This window comes from Carassius carassius, chromosome 8, assembly GCF_963082965.1.
Source record: "Carassius carassius chromosome 8, fCarCar2.1, whole genome shotgun sequence".
Lineage (NCBI taxonomy): Eukaryota > Metazoa > Chordata > Actinopteri > Cypriniformes > Cyprinidae > Carassius > Carassius carassius.
Genome location: NC_081762.1, coordinates 22,492,445 through 22,514,111, shown reverse-complemented (window position 1 = coordinate 22,514,111; position 21,667 = coordinate 22,492,445). Strand labels below are relative to the sequence as shown.

Below are 21,667 nucleotides of genomic sequence, written 5' to 3'. Positions count from 1 at the left end.
CCTTGAACATGGTAGTTCCCTTCTTGTCTATGGAGGGTCAGAAAGCTCTTGGATTTCATCAAAAAATATCTTAATTTGTGTTCCGAAGATGAGTTTTGCCCCGATTTTCCACTGATTTACATTCTGGAGAAAGTCACAGCAAGTCAACTTCAGACTATGATTCCATCCAGTCAGAGCATGTCAAACATGTTTGATATTTTCAGCCGATTTTAGAATTTTTTTCATATGTCACATGTCTCCTAGCAACAAGTCACACATTTCTGCTTGTGTTGGTTGTAATTGGAACAACTTTAAAGTCTGGTAGTGTATGATCCTCAGTCATAGTCTATGATGGCTAGTGTTTTCTAAGTAACTGTTTACAAAGTCAGTAAGTGTATGATACCTAGTGTTTTAAAATCTGTTCGGATTTTAAAAATCATGTGTTGTATTCCAGCCTTACACCAATAGTTCACTAAACCGAGAACAGTTTCTTTTGAAAATGTCCATGTTTCTGATGTACAGTATTTGCTAAAAAGCTATACATAAAAGTTTAACAAATAAAACGCAATTTTTTATAAGCAACAGTTCTTGAATATATTGATTATAAATAAATCCAAGAGTCGGTAAATGGTTACAAAAGTTCAAAGAGAATTTGAAAAGAGATTGAATTGTCCACGGAGAAGCGATGGGCTGCTGATGCGATCATAAACCAGTTCCTTGAAACAAACTGTCTGAAAGATCCAGTTCGTAGAAAAGAATCAGACTTCCCATCACTAATGAGGGTGACTAAATGACAGATTATTCATTTTTGAGCGATCCGTACCTTTAAATGTGCAATATTGCTATCAAGCCCAATTGAGAGGGGGAAGTCAATGGAAGCCCATTGTGCAAACCTCTTCATTTTAATGAGCACTGAGTTCCAGAGGTCTTTCCCATTCACCAGCATGAAGATCACCCCCCCCCCCCCACACACACACACATATTATCTTCTGATTATTGTGTTCCAGCCCGTGTCTTGAGATTAGGATTTAGTGATAACAGATCTCCCCCTTTGAAAGTATGTGAAAAGCTGCCTAAACATCCAATCTACATGCATTCATCCCCATGACTAATCTGCAGGCCTCTAATACTGTATGTCTGCCCTGGAAACAGAGGTGCACCGAGGACAAACATCTACTGCTGCTCCCAAAGCCCAAATGAAAGCAGATTAGCGGGGGCTTTATCTGAGATTGGGCTCTCCTGTTGCTCTTTTCTATCCCAGATCCCTTCCTTCACATGCACAAAAAGAGGAGATTTCGGCCTTTTGGCTGCGGGTGTTTTTTGCTGCATTTGAGGACGTTTCGCCAGTCATGGCATCCAGAGCTTTTCAGCACTTGTGCCGAACAATGGTCACGGCCTCCATCCCCCAACTTAACTGAGCCACGGCGGACAGAGAGTCACCCCTGCTCGTATGAATGGGTTTGGTAAAGGCCCCTGCTGGATGGGAGAGGGCAAGGCCTGACAGCCTGGTCCTCATGTTCCACGATAGCCCAATTGGAGGTGCCCAACGGGGGGCCCACCTCCCCCCGGCCTCCGTCACGCTGAGATAATCAGGTTTGTGTGAGGAGTATGTGCTCTTTTGACAGTCATCATCCCCTCATTGATCCATTACTCCCAAGCCTCCATTGTTGCCTAAAAAGTGTTTGAAATGCCTATTGGAGGAGAGGGGAGGAGCCGGCTTTTCTCAGTCCTGTCAATCAAGACGGACATTTTTCTCACTGTTGCCATAGCCGGGGGTGAGAGGTCAGGAAAACACTGAATGTGAGTTGACGAAGCGATAATAATAGTGTATTTGGGACGTCCTTTTCAACTGGGAATTCCGCGAACACACTAACACACAGTGAGTAAATGAAGACATGTTTGGATACCACAGCCCCGCTGTGAGACTGAGGGGGAGACAGCGGTGTTTGAAAACTAAATAGGCTTAGGAGATTTTTACCCATGAGTCTTAAGGAGAAGCCCCCTTTGAATCGGTGACCCTGCCGAGGCTCTTTATTTCTGCTCTCCTAGGCTCTGCTGAGGAGCTGCCAGTGATCGGGCTGAATTGACTCCGGCTGAGAGCTTGTTGTCTTAGCTGTGATTCGACTTGACGACTGCATAGCTTATTTGAGAAAGGTGAAAGGGATTTTAGTATAAATGGCAAAAAAATACTTTGAAATGAGTATGCAAGTTTTTTGCAAAACTTGTGAAAAAAAAAAAAACCCTGGTGTTGTCCACAAGAAAGAAAATATTTCCCTTTTTTTGTCATGGAGAACAAAATATATTATATTTGCTTTGTTAGAGTAACAACTCTGCTAAAAAAAATAAAATAATAATAATTTGTCATTTAATTATCCATTTTATGTATTTCTTACACTTTTATTTTAATGTATTGTACATTATTATGTATTTATTCGTAGGGCTATAATAACATGCTATTGCTGAAATAATGATTAATTATTTGTTTGCTTATTTATTTAACATTTTGTTGCTGAATTTAGTGATTAAGCATAAATATACAGTTTATATTTTATCTATTTAAAATAACATGTTATTGCTGCAATTAATGATTAAGCATTAATATGCACTTTATTTATATATTTATTAGGCCTACATTTTTTACAGAAATTAATAACCAATAATAAACTCTAAAAATAAACTGTGTTTTTATTTAGTTTACTTATTTATTTTGTTTTATAACATTTTATTGTTGTAATGAATTAATATACATAAGTAATATACACTATGCATTTATGCATTCTTTTATTTAAAGGCCTGTAACATTTTATTGCTGAATTGATTAGGCGTTAATATATCACAATAGTTATCACAATAACTAGAATAATTTATTTTACAATAAAATGCCAGCCTCCAAGGCTAAATGATGCTCTATAGTCCCAGCTGAATTAATAAGACCAACTTTAGCCATTCTTTTACATTTCACCATTGTACAAACCAAGGCAACTCAATGTCCCCATCGAAGATAATGACTGCACTGACTTATTTGAGTTCATAGGATCCCCTTTATAGCCATGTCAAAAAGAGGCCTGTAGTTGATTTATGACCCCAAAACATGGCCCTGGCCTCACAGAAGGATGATACAATTACCCCAATATGAGTCTTTTTACTTTTAGCCAAGTGTCATGCTTGAGACGGAGGCTCTGTGGAGTCTGTTGTCTGGCTGGGCTATTTAAACCAGCGTTTATTACTCCTCCCCTTATAAATCAGTGTAGACAGTCCTGCTGTGGCCGGAGAGAGCTTGACTCGGTCCCACAGAGCACTTTGATATAGCTTCAGTTGTTGGTTTGTTTGCGTGACCCATCCATCTTTGCTGTGACACGCGGACCAATCAAGCTGCAACTAGGTGGCAAAGAAAGTAAAAATAAAACAAACAAAAGATCTACATTCAACGCTAACAAGGCTGGTGAGATCCTAATCCTCGTCCCCTGTGCAGCATGTGGTTGAGTTTGTGCCATACTTCTAGGGTTTCTCTGGCAATGCTGCTGTGAATCTGAGGCTGAACTCCCACCACAGGATTCAGTTTGAACAGTAAAGATTCCACCAAATAAAGTTGACCACAGTTTTACTATAAACTACTTTATAGAACTCTACTACAGCAGAAAAAAATGTACAAAACTGTACACACACACACACACACACACACACATATATATACATATATACACACACATGTACAAACATTATCACAACAAAGACCTCAAATATGAAGATTCCCATTCTAAAATGTAAAAGTAAAATGATATTATCTTCTATAAAGAACTGTGTAAGAAAAAGTAGGAAAATATTCTGAACAAAATTGACAAATATAGGAAAAAGGCTACTATTTTCAGAAAAAATACCATAGTTATTATTATTAATATTATTTAACTGTATACTATTTTAAAATTCTAACTGCATTTGTTAAACCATTTAATAATGATTGCTCCAAATATGATGAATCTACATTGTAAAGTAGAGGATATATTCTTGTATAAATTACTGGTTATACTGTGTGAGAAAAAAAATTGAATATTAATTAAATTAAAATTTATTTTAAATTACATTTATTAAAACAAAACAGTAGGCTTTTATATTGTAACTGAAGCCAAAGTAAATCATTAAATTGTTACAAAATATTGAATTGAATTAAGTTTGTAATCTTTTTACCCACTAGTAATGTTTGAGAATATAGATGTACTGAGAAACATTTTTAATTAATTCAATTGGAATTTTTTTTAATAGATCTTGTATCAATAAATGTTATTCTTTGCAGCCCCCTTGCACATTTTCACTGTATAGTGCTTATCACGTAGATGTTTAAATCATTAATGTGGGAATAAAGTGGAAAAATAAATGTCTGTTAAACATAATGTCTTTAAGATGAATGTACCTCCAGTTTGATGCTTCTGAAATGCAGAATAAATTTTTCCCTGAGGCTGCAGAAACTCCTCACTGTGTGGTAACTGCAATTGCATGAAACAAGGTTAGTAAAGAGGACTTGGATGAATTCATTAGTGTGTGTGTGTGTGTGTGTGTGTGTGTGTGTGTTTGGGAGTAAGTGTTTGCATATGCATGTTTTATGCTTCAGGAGGCAAAAAGAAAATTAACCAGCAATTGACCTTCTGTGTCTTCCACTGTAGAAGATGGAGACTTCGCCTTAGCATAATTACTAGGCTTTTACCTATATAAGTGTGTGTGTGTGTAAGACTATATATATTTAAATGTATGTTTTGGTGTGTGGGAGGTGTTTGTGTGTGTTTGTTATCATGTTGGCCAATAATACACCTCATTACCAGCTTGACTGCAAAATGATTACACTTGATAATGGGATACACACACACACACACACACACACACACACACACACATTATACTTTTCGCTCTCCGTCTCTCTCGCACACACAGAGTCTGGCGGGGGTCTCAGTAATGGAGTCATTATAGGCTTCAGTGGTTTGAGGACTTATCACAGGATACAGGAAGTCTGCTGGGAGAAAAAAATCAAATGAGTTCAGCCAAGCGCACAAAAGACCATTTCATTAAGCTCTGCCCCTATCAGCAGAAGATGGGTGCACCCTCGCCACCCCCACACCGTACAGGAATAGGTCATTTATTAAAGGGAGACTAATGGGATTGTGCTTTAATATAAACGGCACTCATCTGTTTGGGTTCGGTGTTTAAACCAGCCATTATTCTGCTCATTACAAAGAGAGGGTGGGAATTATCTGACTGCTGTCAGTATGTCCATCTGTGAGGGAGCCGTCACAAAGCTCGCTGACCACAAAGACTGTGATTACTCTTAGATGTGTTCTGGGTGTTCATCAGCCTTATTAATCAATTGGTGTTACTATTCATAAGCATTTTTCTTATGTGAGATACTTTTATGTGGATGTGATGGACAGATGGATTTCTATTTGACATCAAAGTTATATAAAAAGACTAAACATTTGGCCATGCGTCTTGTCCAAATTATTACTTCTAATGAGACAAGGTTGTTTCATCCATGTAACTCCATCCATCATGTTATTGTATTGAATGAGCACTTGTACGTCTTAAAATTGTATATATATATATATGTGTGTGTTTGTGTGTGTAAAACTATACTTGTAGATGTTATAATAATCAAATAAAAGGTAAATCAAGCGTAATTAAAGAGAGTATGCTTTCATTACTTATTTAATATTTTATTAAAATAACGATTTAACACTGAAGTACAATTTTAAAAAGTAATAATATGAAATTAAATTTTTATTTTAAAGTACATTTTAAATAATTGTTTTATTAATCTTTTGTTGTGCTTGAAAGTTTTATTTAATTTTTTATTTTGACTTATTTAGCGTTGACTAACATACTAAAGTACATATGAAATACTTGATTATAATTATAGCTCATTTAAACTCTTATTCAATACTATTAATTTAGTTAACATATGTACTAATGTGGAATTATAAATATATTTAAATAGAGAAGTTACACTTTATTTTAAAGTGTCCTTGTTACAGTATAATTATACATTTAAATACTGAGTAATATTAATTAGCTATATGATTAGGATTAGGGTTTGGTTTAGGGTTACTCCATGTAATTATGCTAAATGTATTGTTATAATAGTAAATACATGTAATGTGTGTAACAAGGACACCTTAAAATAAAGTGTTACCCAAGTTTCAATAGTATGTTTTAGTTTACAATAAATTCTTGTTAATATGTTGGTGGTATGCTTAAGTATGAAATTACATATAAATATACTTAAATCCTACTTAACTGGATCAAAAAGCACTGATGTTTGGAGAACTGAATTTAATATACATTATGTTAAATAGTATTTCCATAAGTATTTCCATAACTACACGTATTTGTTTTTAATAAATAAGTCAGGTAATCTAAAAATTGTGCTTCATTTGGTAAATGCCCTTATTTTATTTATTTATTTTACTACAATAACTACTACATTCTACTACAATAGTTTATACTAACATTTCTCATACAAATGGCACAGGAAATGCTATTACTTTGTTTTTTTTAAATGTGTTAGCATGTTGTTAAGCTAAATGTGTACAAATTCTAATTAAAACGACAACAGCATGAATAAAGGTTGGGTAAAGAGCCCACTTTTATTTAGATTGATCTATTTTGTGGCTGAATTTCAAATAACTGAATTTAAATTTTGCAGTTTAAATGTTTCTTCTTCTTTCTTTTTTTGAGCTGAGTTTCCATTGTGGTATTGCCTATAAATAGGATCATCTTATGCTACCTTTTGGAGCAGATTTTGTGTTGGGAGTGCACATATGATGCCTTAAAATGCAGCTTTCTCTAGGTTCTGGAGTGAAAGAGTGTCATTTGATCATCCTTTCATCCCTTCCCCAGTCAGTGCTTTATGTAATTGAGTCAAGTGGGCCATATTAACCCCGGCCAGCTTGTGACTGGCCCAGCCACTGGTCACATAAACAGTTGGCGGGTGTCCTGTTTCTCTTTCGCCTCAATCTCTATGTGCTCTAGGGCTGGAATGGATAAAGAATCCTATAGATATCAGCTCATTCTCAGAGGAACACTACTCTCGAATCATAGTGACCCTCCTGGGAATAGAGAGAAGTGGAGCGGTATTGACTGCTGTCAGTCTCTGAGGGAGGTCAATAGACAAACACCAGGTAATTTATCCACCCATCAGTGGCTCAGTACTGCGTTAAAAAAAAGAAAAAGCACTGCAGAACTCACCGCTGCCACAAGGTTACAGTCCATTTCTTATCACAGGCTAACAGATGTGTAACTGGACGGTCTAAAAGCATTGCTGGGATCAGATGGTGTGCTGACAAGCTGTCCGCTATTTATCCAAATCATTTGAGAATCATTAGTGTCATGAGATACCCCATCAGTGAGGAGAAGGATGACCAAATGGAGGCTGAAGCATTGAGAGTGTGTGGGACGGATGTCAAGACTTTGGTGGTCTGTGTCTGGGGGAGTCTTATATGTATGTCAGTGCCCTCTACAGCATCTGTAGTATTACTGTGCTTAAATGTGCTCAGGAAGTTCATCACTATCAATGATAGATTGATTGCGATTAAAATTAGTGTATGAGTCTAAAGTGATAGTTTAATTTATGGAGGCCCAGTATCCTCTGGTATGTTTATATAATTATACTAATATAATTCATATTAGTCTATTCTAGGCCTGTATGGATAGTTATGGTTACAGTCTAACAGCTGTAATAACTGTTGTTTAAATGTGCAGGTAATAGGAAATCAGTTTTGTTTAAATAAAGTCGAAAACAATAAAATCTAAAAGAGTGTTTATTGTTTTGCTTTTGTTAATTATGTACAGCCATAATTTGTTAGGATTTCAATTAAAGATCATTGATTTAAACAATGCATGGTTGATTTGTTTAAACTTTGCAAATCATATCCTAGTGAAGATAAACACGTTCAATAAACAATAAATATGGTACATAAGGTGCACATCAGTGAATGCTTTCTGAAAACAATCCAGCATTCAATCTTCGGGACAAAAAACAAACAAAAGAACACTACAGAATAATAATGCCATATGTCACTGTGACATATACTGACAGTACCTGTGTGTGTGTGTGTGTGTGTGTGTGTGTGTGTGTGTGTGTGTGTGTGCTGGAGAGAGGGAAAGTGAGAGTCTGTGGTTCACTGATTACGGTGTAGATGCAGACTATTAGAGGTCTATTGATCATACGCCATGCTACAATCACACATTAGTTCTTCAATGTGGCTGCTCTCTCTTCTATAGACCGAGGTTGTTTTCCTCTGCCCGACTCAAGCTGTCATTACAAGTTTCCTCTCCATCACTGCAAACCACCCGTGGCACCTCACACACTCTGCCTCTTTCTCTTCGATTTTGTTTTTTTGATCAGATTACATGTGTAAACTAAAGCACACATTATAAGGACAGAAATTCAACACTGCGTAATATTGTCAGGCGTTCTTAAAATTAAGATGTTCGATTAAGATTGTTCCTCTGTATCACCTCTGCCATATTTAGTTACTCATAAGGATGCTCATTTGATAGCAATATGATTAACTGTCTAACCTGTTTAACCTGTAATCATATTAAACCGTTAATGACAGGGAGGTCAAACGGTGTCGATTATCATCTCTAATATTCTGATCTCGTATTTCAAGTATTGTCCAGACGGTGGCGCTTGAATTCAACATGTGATATTTTACTCTTTCCACCTCTTCCCATCCACAACTCAAGGAAACTCGTTAAATTTTCTGGTTAAGATGTGCTTAACAGTAAAGTGCCAGCAGCTGTACTGCAAACAACATTTGTTTTCATGTAAAGGCATGATTCAGAAGAGACCACTGCGTATTGGCAGAATTTTCATTCTTGGTTAAAATAAATAGCTCTATAGTGGACTAAAATTCAAAGAAAGGTCAATGGTTAATGCTGCACAAAATTTCACAGATTATGTTTATTCATGAGGTTTGTTTTGATGTTGTGCCAAATAAATACAGCAGGTGGCACAAGTTAAACATTTTATTGAAAAAAAAAATCTGAAATGTATATGATCTGATATTTATATTTGTCAGATTTTTATGATTCATTTCATGTAATTTAACCATTTTTGAAATCTTTTACAATAGCTTTCACATTTAGAAAACAAATAATGGTATATAAATGTTTATTCTTATCGATATCAGCATATTAATGTCATCTTAAAAGAATGAATGAGACCAAGTTTGAATCATAAGTTAATTATATCTACCAACCAACACCGGCCTATTCCACCAGTTTTTTATCATTTCTATTTTGAACTGAAAAAGAAACTGTAGTGTTATATGGTTTTTGGACTGGCGGAAATATAAAGAAATACAGAGAAGTCAAGAAATAGAGAGAGAGCGAGAGAACCCGGGACAGACTTTAGATAGTAAAAGAGGCTAAAACGTTTTTCAGCTAACATTGGTCCCAGTGGAGGATGGATTGACTGTGGGTGAATAATACATGGCTGGTGAGGGAGTAATGAAGTGGAAGTGATGGGGAGGAATATGCTGCTCTCAGTGGGATGGGGAAATGCATACTTTAAAGAGCTCTTGCTCTCTCCGTGGCACTGGCCTGGAAAACAAGCCAAGCAGACGCACATACTCTTCCCACAGCCGTTCCTCAACTCCACACAGCTGTCCAGATTGTGTTTGTAACTTCACTCAGACATCCGCTGCTCGTATACTGTTTCACCATCAGTCTTGGTGCTGCTGTGCTGGTCTTCAGCATTCAGTGAGCATCACCTTGACACTGTGCTCATAATGAAACTAAACAACTGTGATGTAGATTTAGGCACTGACAAATATACATAGATCTAGACATGCGCATAACTCTGATAAGTGCGTTTGAGTGCATTGCCAGATCAACCGGTAGATTTTTACCTCAGATCAATGTATTTAATGCTTTCTGGCTGACATTTTGGAGACTTAAACTTCATGGTAATATATGAAATAGACTATGCAATATATGGGTAGTACTATACCATAGTACTGAATGATTATGGGATGTTCATAGTGTTCCAAGGTACTTTAGAGATTACCAAAGTAATACCATATACAACATTCTTAACACTCCCTTACTAAATGAAATCCACAAAAAAAGTTCTACGGTCTCTAGACTGTATAGGTTTGGGAATTACAGTCTCCAGACCCTGTGTAGAGAAGACTAAAAGCTTTATCCGTGCTTTTGCAATTTTGAGCTCTTGGATTACCCCATATTAGACTTCCTGTAGTGGAAACAACATGATTCCATTATCATTTAGACAATAATTGTCTATTAATAGTATGATCTTTAAGTTCCCTATAGGCCCCTCACTGCTAGCAGCCTGCTATTTTTCTATTTTTAGGGTTTTTCCAAGAATTGGAAACTCCTGACCTATTCCATTCAGCTGAAAAAAAAAAAATAAATACATAAAATTAAATTAAAATGCCCTAAATTGAAGTTTTATGTATTTGAATTGCATATAAAATTTCCATTCATTTCAATTACACGGTTTTGACATCCACTAATAAACGTAACATGATGCATATGTGTCAGTCCTACACAGCAAAAGAAAAAAAGTTTATTATTAATAATTTGCATAAATGTTTATTTATATAATCCTATTTCAAAATGCATTCATTCAAATAGCTTAGAATGAACATACATTTGTTAAATGACCTGTTGATGATAAATATATAAACCTGGTTATTTAAAAAACAATTAGTTTATTATAACCACTATAAAAATCTTACCTGGTTCTTATTATTAAGTTTATTATTTTATCTAAAACTGTGTAATTCAAATGGATGAAAATGTATATGCAATTGAATATTATATAAATCTTACATTTAGGCCTTAATATTTGGTTAGTTTGAGTGTTTGAGCAAACTAAATGCTTATGGACAGTTAGCAGATGCTCAAAAACAGATCCATTCCTTATCACGCTATCAAGACAACAGATCAAAAGATAATGGTGATAAACACAAGGCTGGGTCATTCTTCATACTTTTATTTGTGGCAACACACAAAAGAACTGTAAAAACAAAACACAATCAACATCACTGTGGCAACGGAAGTAAATAGATGTATTCTTGTAATGTAAATATATAAGTATGACGTGTTATTGGAATCAGCATCCTGGACCAACATTACTCCAATATAATCAGAGGCCTAACCTGAGCCTAATACCAGCTTCTTTCTAAAACCAGAGGGAAATTGCTGGTTGATAAGAGTATTAAGCCCCTAACCCTAAATCTGATGGGTTGATTGGAAGGTTTTTGCAGCAATTAGATATATGTTGATCTAAGAACAAGTCTTATATGGGTAAATCACGTTAAGCCAATGTTAAAACAGAAACCAAGGCCCAGAACAAATAGTTTTGGTCTTGAATGATAAAAAAACAGACTCTGCAAGTCCAGTCCTCTTAAATAAAAGCCCAACAATGATTTTTTTCTTAAACATCCAATGATATAATTTACATTGAAGACATAGTGATGAACTAGACTGCAAGTGTTAGCATTATTGTTATGCCAGAGACAGGACTATTTTGGATGAAGCAATTTAGTGAAATAAATCAAACTTTCCAGCACAATATACTATATGAGAGAGAGCCATTCAGAATGAACCGATTCAGAACAATGAACTAAACTTTACAGAGCTACATGATAGAGAGAGTTGTTTATGGCAAACCAGTTCATTAGAATTAATACAAAATTCTAGCACTATGAGAGTGAAATAGCTGTTTATTACAAACTGATTAATTAGCATTAATCAGACTTTCCATGGCTACAAATGATAGAGAGATGCATTTTTTGACAAACTGATTGACTAGAATCAATCTGACTTTCCAGCTCTACATATAAGAGAAGATAGAGGTTCTTCTAATGAAAATATTCAGTAAAACAAATCAAACTTTTCAGCACTATATAATACAGAGAGCTGTTTATGATGAACTGATTCACTAACATGAACTGAACTTTCCAGGCTTTCCCTGACAAAGAGAGACACATTTATGATGAACTGATAGATTTTAGTAACCTTAATTTAATTAATCATTAGAATGAATCAGTCTTTCTAGTTTTGGATATGACAGAGACCCTTTTAGGATGAACTGATAGATTTTAGTAACCTTTAGTCAGTTAATCTAAAGCAACACTTTCCATATTTAGATGTTTTGTAAGAGGTTTAGAAATGTAAAAGTCCTCTGTTGACCTCACAAAGACCTTTTAGATGTTACAGAGCTTGCAGCTCTATGAGGTCTTCTCTTGGAGCAGTGTTTCTATGCCAAACTGTGCTTAGACCCCAGCAATAAGTCGAGTTCTTCCCTGCTCATGTCTGTCAGAGAGGGTTCCTGTGTAGAGAGGGAATGAAGTGTCAGAGATCACTTGACAGTGGTCCCCGAGGTGCAGCTCTTCAGGGCTAAAGTGTGTGAGAAGAGAGTCAACTCCCACTCCATTTCCTGTCCTCCCCCTCCAAACCCTCAATTTTCTGCCTGGATGAACCAATAGTCTGCCTGAGAGCTTGCAGTAGGTCCCACCTGGACCATCCGGACCAAAAAAGCACAAGAGCAAGGAGGACAGAGATGGAGAAGGGAAAGAGGGAAGGTTTTGGAAACTGCTAAGTGTTCTAAGAACTGAACGATGAAATGAAGTGACAGGAGGTTGAAGGTTGATCGTATGGAGATTCATACCTTTCTTGTTTTGAAGGTAAGTCAGTTTTAGACAGCAGAGCCCCACTGTCACCATCTCTGGAGACTGAAGAAAGAGTGTTCACTCACATGAATGACATTTAATTTGTTTCATGAAAAGAGTGCTCATATATTGAACAAGCACTGTTGTCTGTGTTTGGAGTTTGGAATGGAAATAAAGCTTTTGCTCATGTGCCGCTTCTTCAGTCCAACAAAAAACCTGTCAGTCAAAGGACTGGCAATTTGTGTTTGCCTGTAACAATGAATGATGGTCTCTTCATCTATGTAAACACATCCGTTTCCACACATTCCTCTTACACTGCTTCAATCACTGAGACAAACATATCAGTAGATTATGATGTAACTCTATCAAGCAGCTGTCCATCCAGGAGCTCCATTTAAACACCAGCAGTGGTGGGACGTCCCACAGTTTGTTGTTTTCATTCTGATCTGCATCAGACAGAGACTGAGAGAGATCCAAACATGTTTTGTCAACTCAATGTCCTTCTTGTGTATTAACACTTTTGGTTGTGAAACATGAAGATTTCCTTGGAAGTTTGAGGTGCATTTGAAGTAAATATCTCAGCTAACACATCAGATTTATTTTATTTTCTTTATTTCATATTTGTATAAAATGTATGCATATTGTTTAATAAAATATTTTGTTATAGTAATAGTTGTACAATATATTGTTGTAGTCCTTACCAGTATTACAACTAAAAGATATTACATATTTACCTATATATATATATATATGTGTGTGTGTGTGTGTGTGTGTGTGTGTGTGTGTGTGTGTGTGTGTGTGTGTGTGTGTGTGTTTGTGTTTGTGTATCTAACATGAGCATAGCATTCAGCCTAGTATATCGCTACATTTTTTTATGAATTCACTATTAATGTTTTGTTTAGTTGTTGCTTGCTTTCTCTTGGATTAGAAATGCTTTCTTTCTTTCTTTCTTTCTTTCTCCATTACTGAGTAGAAAAGTCAGAACATAAAATAAATGACAGTTGAATCACAATCTTGTAAAACAACACAGTTGTGTTGCATGTGCTGTGAGTCCGAACAATAAATTAGGTTGTTACAGTACTTTCAAACTGGGGATGTCTATCAGTGTTTCAATCTCTAATGAAGAGACTTCTGGACAGCAGGAACAAAGTGTTAAGTAAATGCACTGAAGTGCTCTCATGCATTATACATATTAAATGAACTCTAGCAGGCCAAACCTCTGCACCACTATAAAGAGAGAGTCCAGAGGTGGCTGAGAGACACATTTAAGGTACTGTATGTGATAAAGGATTGATGTCCAAAAATATATATGGTTCAACATGCGACTATATCTTCACAGTGTCTTTAAAAAGACTTATTAAATGAAGATCTTTACCAAAAGAGATTAAATGCATCCCTAAGAAAAGACCTCCATCAAACTCCAGTAAAGAACTCACCCTTAAAATGTTTTGTTATTGTTGTTTATGTCAGAATTCATATTTTTAAGGTTATCAAACAAAACACGTTAACATTGTTCATTTTACAGTGTCCTTGTTATACAAGTTACATGTATATTCTCCCTGTGTCAGTGTGGGTTTACTCTGGTTTCCTCCCACAGCCCAAAGACATGCACCCCGACTTGTATATAACAGACTTGTGTATGGATCACCTGGTTCCCGCCATGATTATAGACATCGATGCTAGAATGGTGTTAAGAAGAAAACAAACAAACAATCAAACACACACACACACACACACACACACACACACACACACACACACACACACACACACACACAAACATGTACTTACTATAGTATTAACAGTAAATTGGGCCTAATTAGATGCAATAATCCTGAAACAAATCCTAATCCTAAATATGTTGTTAACCACTATTACTGTACCTAATCACTGTAACAAGGACATTTAAAATAAAGTTTTGTTGTCACCCTTATATTTCAATGAAAGTCAATTCTAAAGAATTTTAAAGAACACATAAAATATTGTTTTAAGCAACACAGTTTTTTTTTTTTTTTACTTTAAGGTTTTGTTGTTTCAGATTCAGTTTTCTGTGGAAACACATTGTCTGGTTTTGAGAGAACTTCATTCTGAGATGACACATGAATCTCTTTGTTATTATTCAAAAGTAAAGATAATATTACCAAACATTTCCACAGGTCTCACTGCCTAGTTTAGTCTTTAATATTTTCTCATATTCACTAGATTTTTCTTTTTTACATCCACAGCAAATGTTACTGTAATTACCAAGTCTGTCACTGTTTGTGTAGGCCAGAATTTAATAGAATTTGAAAGATATCGATCTAAGACTGATTATTTATTTATTTATTTATTTAGTAGCTAATTCAAGAGATTTTTTCAACCAATTCAATGTTATTTAATGGTACAAGTGTTTGATAACTACATAGAAAGGCAATTATGGTAATGGTTTCTGCGCGGTCATCAATCACGCGCCATCGAGCTGTCTGTGCTGGAGTCAGATGTGTGATTGGCTGCTGGAGGGCAGGGAAACTGAACACGTCCTCGTTCATGTGAGGGAGACCCCGCGGGCTCCTCGAGAGGATGCACGCGCATCGTTTGACTCTGAAGTTACACAACGGCTATAGAAAATGTTCTGCTCACTGAACAACAAGTTTTGCGTGATTCGCGACAATACGCGTTTGTTTTCTGGACCTTTAGATCTGATGCTGTGACGTCAGCGTCACCAGTGTTTAAAACAACGTGCAACTGAGCCAACATTTGTTATGATTTTTTATTTTTACTTTTTACTTCAACTACAGCGCTGCACCACGCTGAATCATACTGCAGATTTTGGCTATTTGTATTGAAGATTAGTTTAAGAGACGAGCTGAAAGAAGAACGGGACGTGTAGCTCCAGTCGATGGTAGATGTTACTGATGAACTGATGACCCGCAGCGGGACCGCAGCCTCCTCTGGACTTGACACACTCATCATGTCATTTACACAGTTTGGTTATTCATATCCTGCAGCACCACAGGTAACCTATTTTTTATTTTTATTTTTTGAACAGTTACACACTTCACTTTACAATGCCTGATGTTAATATGATGAATTAATTAAATGCAGCTGAGTGATTCTTCACTTAGGGGAAGTGTTATGACCTGGTGATTTTAAAGAAATTATGTAATATGCTTTAATAATATAGATTACAATAGCTTTATTTATTTATTTATTTATTTATTTATTTATTCATTTATTTTTACTTACTTTTTTAGTGTTGAAAGGTTACACCTGCCAGAACTGATCTGTTTTGGACTTCTCCTTCACTTAGATCTGTGAACTTTACCTTTAGAATGAATTTATAAAAAAAAGTGTTAAAATCCGGGAAATGTACTGTACACACACACACACACACACACACACACACACACACACACACACACACACACACACACACACACACATATATATATATATATATATATATATATATATATATATATATATATATATATATATATATATATATATATATATATATATATACATATATCTTTATGATGAAAATGAGAGGTGACATGGAAGCATATTTTTTGCCAATACAGCAGATAATAAAGATAATAAATATAGCCTAATTCATTCAGAGATTTAATGAAGTTCTTAAATTAGCTTTAGTACACATCATTACCAAACTCATCAGTAATCTATTTGACATCTTAATTTATAAACAATATAAATTTGGTTTTGTTTCTTTAATAATAATAAAAAGGAAAAAAAAAGAAACATTTAATTTATGGCTAAGCTAACATGTTAACTTAGCTAGTCGAAGACATTTGTCAAAACAGATAAAAATGACACTACATTCATTACCCTTATATAGAATTCCACACCATCTCATGTTATTCCAAATAATAGTCTAAATGCAGAAATAGCTGTGTAAACTATTCTGCTAAAGCCTCTTTGTCATTTCTTTGGCAGATTTTAATGTCTTCTAATGCTCTGAGCACCTGCTATGAGTCTAGTGGTTCACTACTGGACTCTGGAGTGGCGGCTTCTCCTCAAAACCTGCTTTATTGCCCGGTATATGAAAGTAGGCTTGTGGCCTCCAGCCGGCATGACCTGATCCCTACTGCTGCCTACGGCAACTCCTGCTCAAAGACTCTCGGTTATGATACTTGCAGCACTTATGGTCCAGATTCAGCCTCATATTATCCACTGGTATGCATTTCATTGGTTTGTTTCAATAAAAATATATACTATTTCTTAGGGGTCAAACATTAACTGCACTGTCCAGAATGTTTTCCCACCATTGATACAGATCATCACTCAGCTGTTTTGTAATTATTGAATTTTTAATATTAGGGTAAAGTTAGTGACAAAGATGGAGTGGCAGCAGGACAATCAAGAGTCAGCCAAAGCTCTACATACTACCCTTACGACTACCCAATTGGACAATACCAGTATGACAGATATGGGTAAGAATTATCACCCCTTTATTGTTATTTTGTTTGCATCAATGGGCTATTTTCACAACAGTAATTCTGCATACAACTTTCAATTAAACAGACTACTTGTCATGCTATTTAGGTATGGATCTGGAGATGTGGGCACAAGAAGAAAAAATGCTACCAGAGAGACCACCAGCACACTGAAAGCATGGCTGCAGGAGCATAAAAAGAACCCCTATCCCACCAAGGGTGAGAAGATCATGCTGGCCATCATCACAAAGATGACCCTTACACAGGTGTCCACCTGGTTCGCCAACGCGCGCCGGAGACTCAAGAAGGAAAACAAGATGACATGGTCACCACGCAACAAGACCTCAGATGAGAAAGAGGGTCATGACGAACAAGAAGATATGGACGAATCGGAGGGGCAACCAATAAAAACCCAACAAGAATTCAATGGTTTGTTGAAAGCTTATTGATACTACTCTTGGTTTGAAATGAAGATATTGTTCATATAGCCTATACCGCTACACAGAACTTAGACAAACTGTTGTTGATTCCACAAATGCCAAATGCCACTTCTGTATGGTCTACAGTTACAGTTTAACATTTCATGCCTGTTAACTCCAAGTACGATAACTTTTTTAATTCTCTATTATCAACAAATAGCATGTACAAGAACATAGGCATAACACAAGACATTTCACATGCAAATCAACACAATGGCAACAGTAATAAAAAGAAGAAGACACAGAAGAAGAAAGAATGATAACTATAAAGACAACAATAGCTATATTAGCGTTCTCACGGTCGCACATTAACGTTCTATATATTATAAACACACTGTCTGCCGCTTTAAATGCTCCAGCTCTGCATTCTGATTGGCTGTCATGTTTAATCATTCATCGGCTGGAAAATAAAGTTCTGAATGTGATTCCTCCTTGTGTCGGAAATCGTGAACTTTCCTATTATTACAGAATATTATCATAGAGTGCACAATTATTAAAACTTTATAATTATAATATTATAGTTAAACATCATTTGAATTAACTTTTAACGTTATATTGTTTTATACATGTTTTTATATTATGTATAAAAATATTTGTTTTAAAAGCTCCAGACAGCCATGGAAAGGATGATGCGGATCAACTTCCCAGCGATCTGGAAGACTTCGATCTAGTGGGATCAGATGGCTCAGAGTGTGAATCGAAACCATCCTTTGTCATGTGTGTTTGTTCAGAGACCAGCGAATGTCCAGATAACCGTTTTAAAGAGGACTTTCACGAATCCGTTTCCAAGCTCCTGATAGATGTCCATGAATTTAATGAAGACCAATTAAGACTTACCTCCGAAGACAACCAGACAGCAAAGTTCTACCTTCAACAAGACCAAAAGGCCACTGAGACCAAGCCAAAAATCTGGTCGCTTGCACAGACTGCTACGTCCTTAAACCAAGCCGATTACTCATCATGCATGCTTAAAGGAACTTTGTGCTCTTCTTCAAATTGTGACTCAGACTTAGACATAACAAAGAGGAAACAAGAGTCTCCAATGGCCACGCTTACAAACTGGGTTGACGGTGTGTTTCACGATCCTTTATTCATGCACACCAACTTAAACCAAACTTTCAACAACTCCACAGAGTTATGGACAGAAGGTATTTCCTTGCAGAATAAGTACCATGAAGACTCAAGACCTATTACTGCTTTTCAACATACATCATAACTGTGACACTGTTTTTTTTTAAATATACTTTCTGGTTGCACCAAACTGAATAGTTAATCCATCAAAAAAGCCACACTCTAGGTTTGGAATAAAATTGTACTTATGTCTTAATTATTAGTTTCATTTTGTAAGCTGATGTCATATAAGACCTCCTGAAAGTCTGATGAACTATATTTAGAGCTTAACAACACAACAACATAGATTTGGAAAGATTGGTACAGTTTCACTTAAGAAAAAAATAAATGAATCTGGTTCTGTCTGTGTTAAAGAAAGTTATCACTACTGTATAATAGCACGGTACACAGATTTCCCACAGTCTGAAGTCTCAGTTGCTGATCTCACGTCCATATAAATAAAGTCATTTTGTGGGAGGGGAAAACCATGTTCGCTATCCGTGGTGCTGAAATTCTCCCATATGCATGTTGGCTACTAGGGTTGTTTTATTTGGTTGCATTTATTGTTTAAATTATGTTTTTCCAAGTGTAATCACACAACATGATTTTACATACATCAGTTACTTGAACCCAGTGTCTTTTAGCCCTGTAGGCTAGTTATAATCATTCAGTCGTGACAAATATAAATACTCAAGGGGTCTTTCTGCTAAAGTGTTAACTCAGTGGTACTCCTAAAAGTCGTAGTCAGTGAAACATTTCATTAAGTGACTGATATGGCAAGCTTTTTTTTAACATTTATCCTTTAAAACTAACTAGCGTCTTAATATAAGCAGTATTTTTTACTAGTTAATATAAGTAGAGTTTTTATTAGTAGGCTATTAGTTTTATTAGCATTTTTCATAACCAGTAAGTAATCCAGTAGTGAGTAGTATATTTTTTTATGTCACAAATAGGTACTTATTAGACGCTTACCTATTAATGAAATATAAATCCTAATTATTACAAGCAACATTTCTCATCACACTATTTACATTTAATGGCAAATTCATAGTTATTGTAAAAATCTTGTCAGTAAGATTTAAATGTTGCTTCAAAAAATCAGTACACATCTAATAATTAGGCAATAATGAAGTTTCAATGAGTTTTAAAATAAAAATGCAATAGACTATCTATTTGCATAAAGAATAAGTATTTAATGGATAATAGTTTTTAATGAATAGCTATAGTAAAACTGGAATAGGTACCAGGTACCAGAATGAGCAAACTCAGCCTGTGCTAACTTTTTTTAAAACCAACTAGGAATAAAGACAAATTGCGTTTGACAGTCTAATCCTAACACCTAGAGAGAGAAGTGAAATAACTTATGATGTAACAAATCCTGAATGAAGTAGACAGAGTGTCCGCTCACTCTTTTATCTTTGATCATTTGAAATCCCCATGGTCCAGATAAGTGGCAGACATTGATGTCACTCCATCATTAAATGTATTCGGCAGAATATTATCTGGGGAGGAATTGTCTCGAGTCGATTTATCAAGATAGAATATAGGTATAAAATATGTACAGAAATTAATTTGTTTGCATTAATGGCTTATTTGGCATTTTTAAAGAGTGCGGTTATAATAAACCATCTGCCTATTCCGCATAACTGTAAAATCGCGTTAAAGTTTAAGCGATTGGCTGCTGTGTGTTAACTGCGCGTTTGAAGATTGCCTCGATATATTTATTTTTTGTTCATTCTTTCCAGTTTGAAGCTCGGGATGATGATGATAAAGTATTCATTAGAACAGAGGAGAAACCTGCCACAACCGTGTATGGGATTAACGATTTTAAGATGAATAATTCAGGATGAATTCATCAGAGAATTCCTTTCTTTTTCGGCTTTATAAATAACTTACATTCAAGGTAATAAATAATGACACTCAGGCGTTCAGTAAAGAAACTTCCCGCACACCATATAAATGGGACGTCCTATTTCGTATTTACAGCTAAAGGAGAATTCAATTAGCCTGTTGGAGATATTTTGAAGAGTGGATTTTTTTTAACGTCCAGCTCAGTGGGAATCACAACCAATTGCATTTTGCATAATGTAATTACGTCGCGTTAGTTATTCACAATTTTACAAGATTAGGATGTATTGTGATTTTGTGTTAAACACAGGAGGTCAAGTAAAACACAAACACTGCATGCTGTAAACTTCATGGTGTCAGAAGCAGATCAGAAGCACGTACAGCTTTGTTAGCGATTTGTCTCATTCAAAGCCATTATTTTACAACTGAAAATAATAAAACAACACAAACGTGATGAAAAGTTTTCTAAAAGTTAACAAAACAACAACTTTTCTCATATGGTGGATCTCAGACCTAAATCTTAAGGTACGCACACACAAACTCTCTCTCGGCAATAGTTGGAAGAGTCTGTACTAGCTTTGAGAAACATGACACAGTCTCCTGAGTAAAGGTCACGACTCTAGTACATGGGGAAGAAGGGAATTAATACAGACAATTAGGTGAAGTTATCGGTCATATCACAGAGCACTACAGCGTCTTTTTGACAGTTTGGAAGAGTAGCCTAATTATAAAGAGAAGCAGCCAATTCATTCATAGGGGAAGACAGTTCTAAAAAAAATGCATAAATAACCCTAAAATATTCTAAAGGCTTGTTCACTCTGGGAACTAGAGCTATATTAGCATCCACACCAACGTTCAGCTCAGGCTGCTTCAAACTTTTGCGCGCTTTGAAGTAGATTCTGATTGGCTGTCTCTGATTTTATTGTTCCTCGGCTGGAAGCAAAAAACGCTCTGAAAGTGACTCAGTTTAATTCAAATCAAGATTTGATCAAACAAAGCATCATTTGTATCAAGAATGAAATCTGGGTTTAAATGGAATAAAAGAACAGATATGTTGCTGTGGAAAGAAATGGTGATCACATTGAAATGTCAAACAGTGTTGCGGAGCAATTTAAACTTTGAAAGA

The 21,667-nt window shown here is 35.7% G+C and overlaps 1 protein-coding gene across 1 annotated transcript; it reads left to right on the top strand.

Moving 5' to 3' along the window:
- Positions 1 to 15,166: 15,166 nt before the first annotated feature.
- On the top strand, positions 15,167 to 19,133 carry LOC132144756 (iroquois-class homeodomain protein irx-4-A-like). The gene is made up of 5 exons (XM_059555328.1): positions 15,167 to 15,663; positions 16,605 to 16,844; positions 16,989 to 17,101; positions 17,214 to 17,533; positions 18,189 to 19,133. Exons 1-5 carry the CDS (start codon positions 15,547 to 15,549, stop codon positions 18,797 to 18,799), a joined length of 1,401 nt encoding a protein of 466 aa, XP_059411311.1. The 5' UTR covers positions 15,167 to 15,546; the 3' UTR covers positions 18,800 to 19,133.
- The last annotated feature ends 2,534 nt before the right edge of the window (positions 19,134 to 21,667 follow it).

Coding starts and splice junctions, on each gene's coding strand:
- LOC132144756 (XM_059555328.1), top strand. CDS start 15,547: ATGGTAGATGTTACTGATGAACTGATGACCCGCAGCGGGACCGCAGCC. Junction 15,664..16,604: donor CATATCCTGCAGCACCACAG/GTAACCTATTTT, acceptor TTTCTTTGGCAG/ATTTTAATGTCTTCTAATGC. Junction 17,102..17,213: donor TACCAGTATGACAGATATGG/GTAAGAATTATC, acceptor CATGCTATTTAG/GTATGGATCTGGAGATGTGG.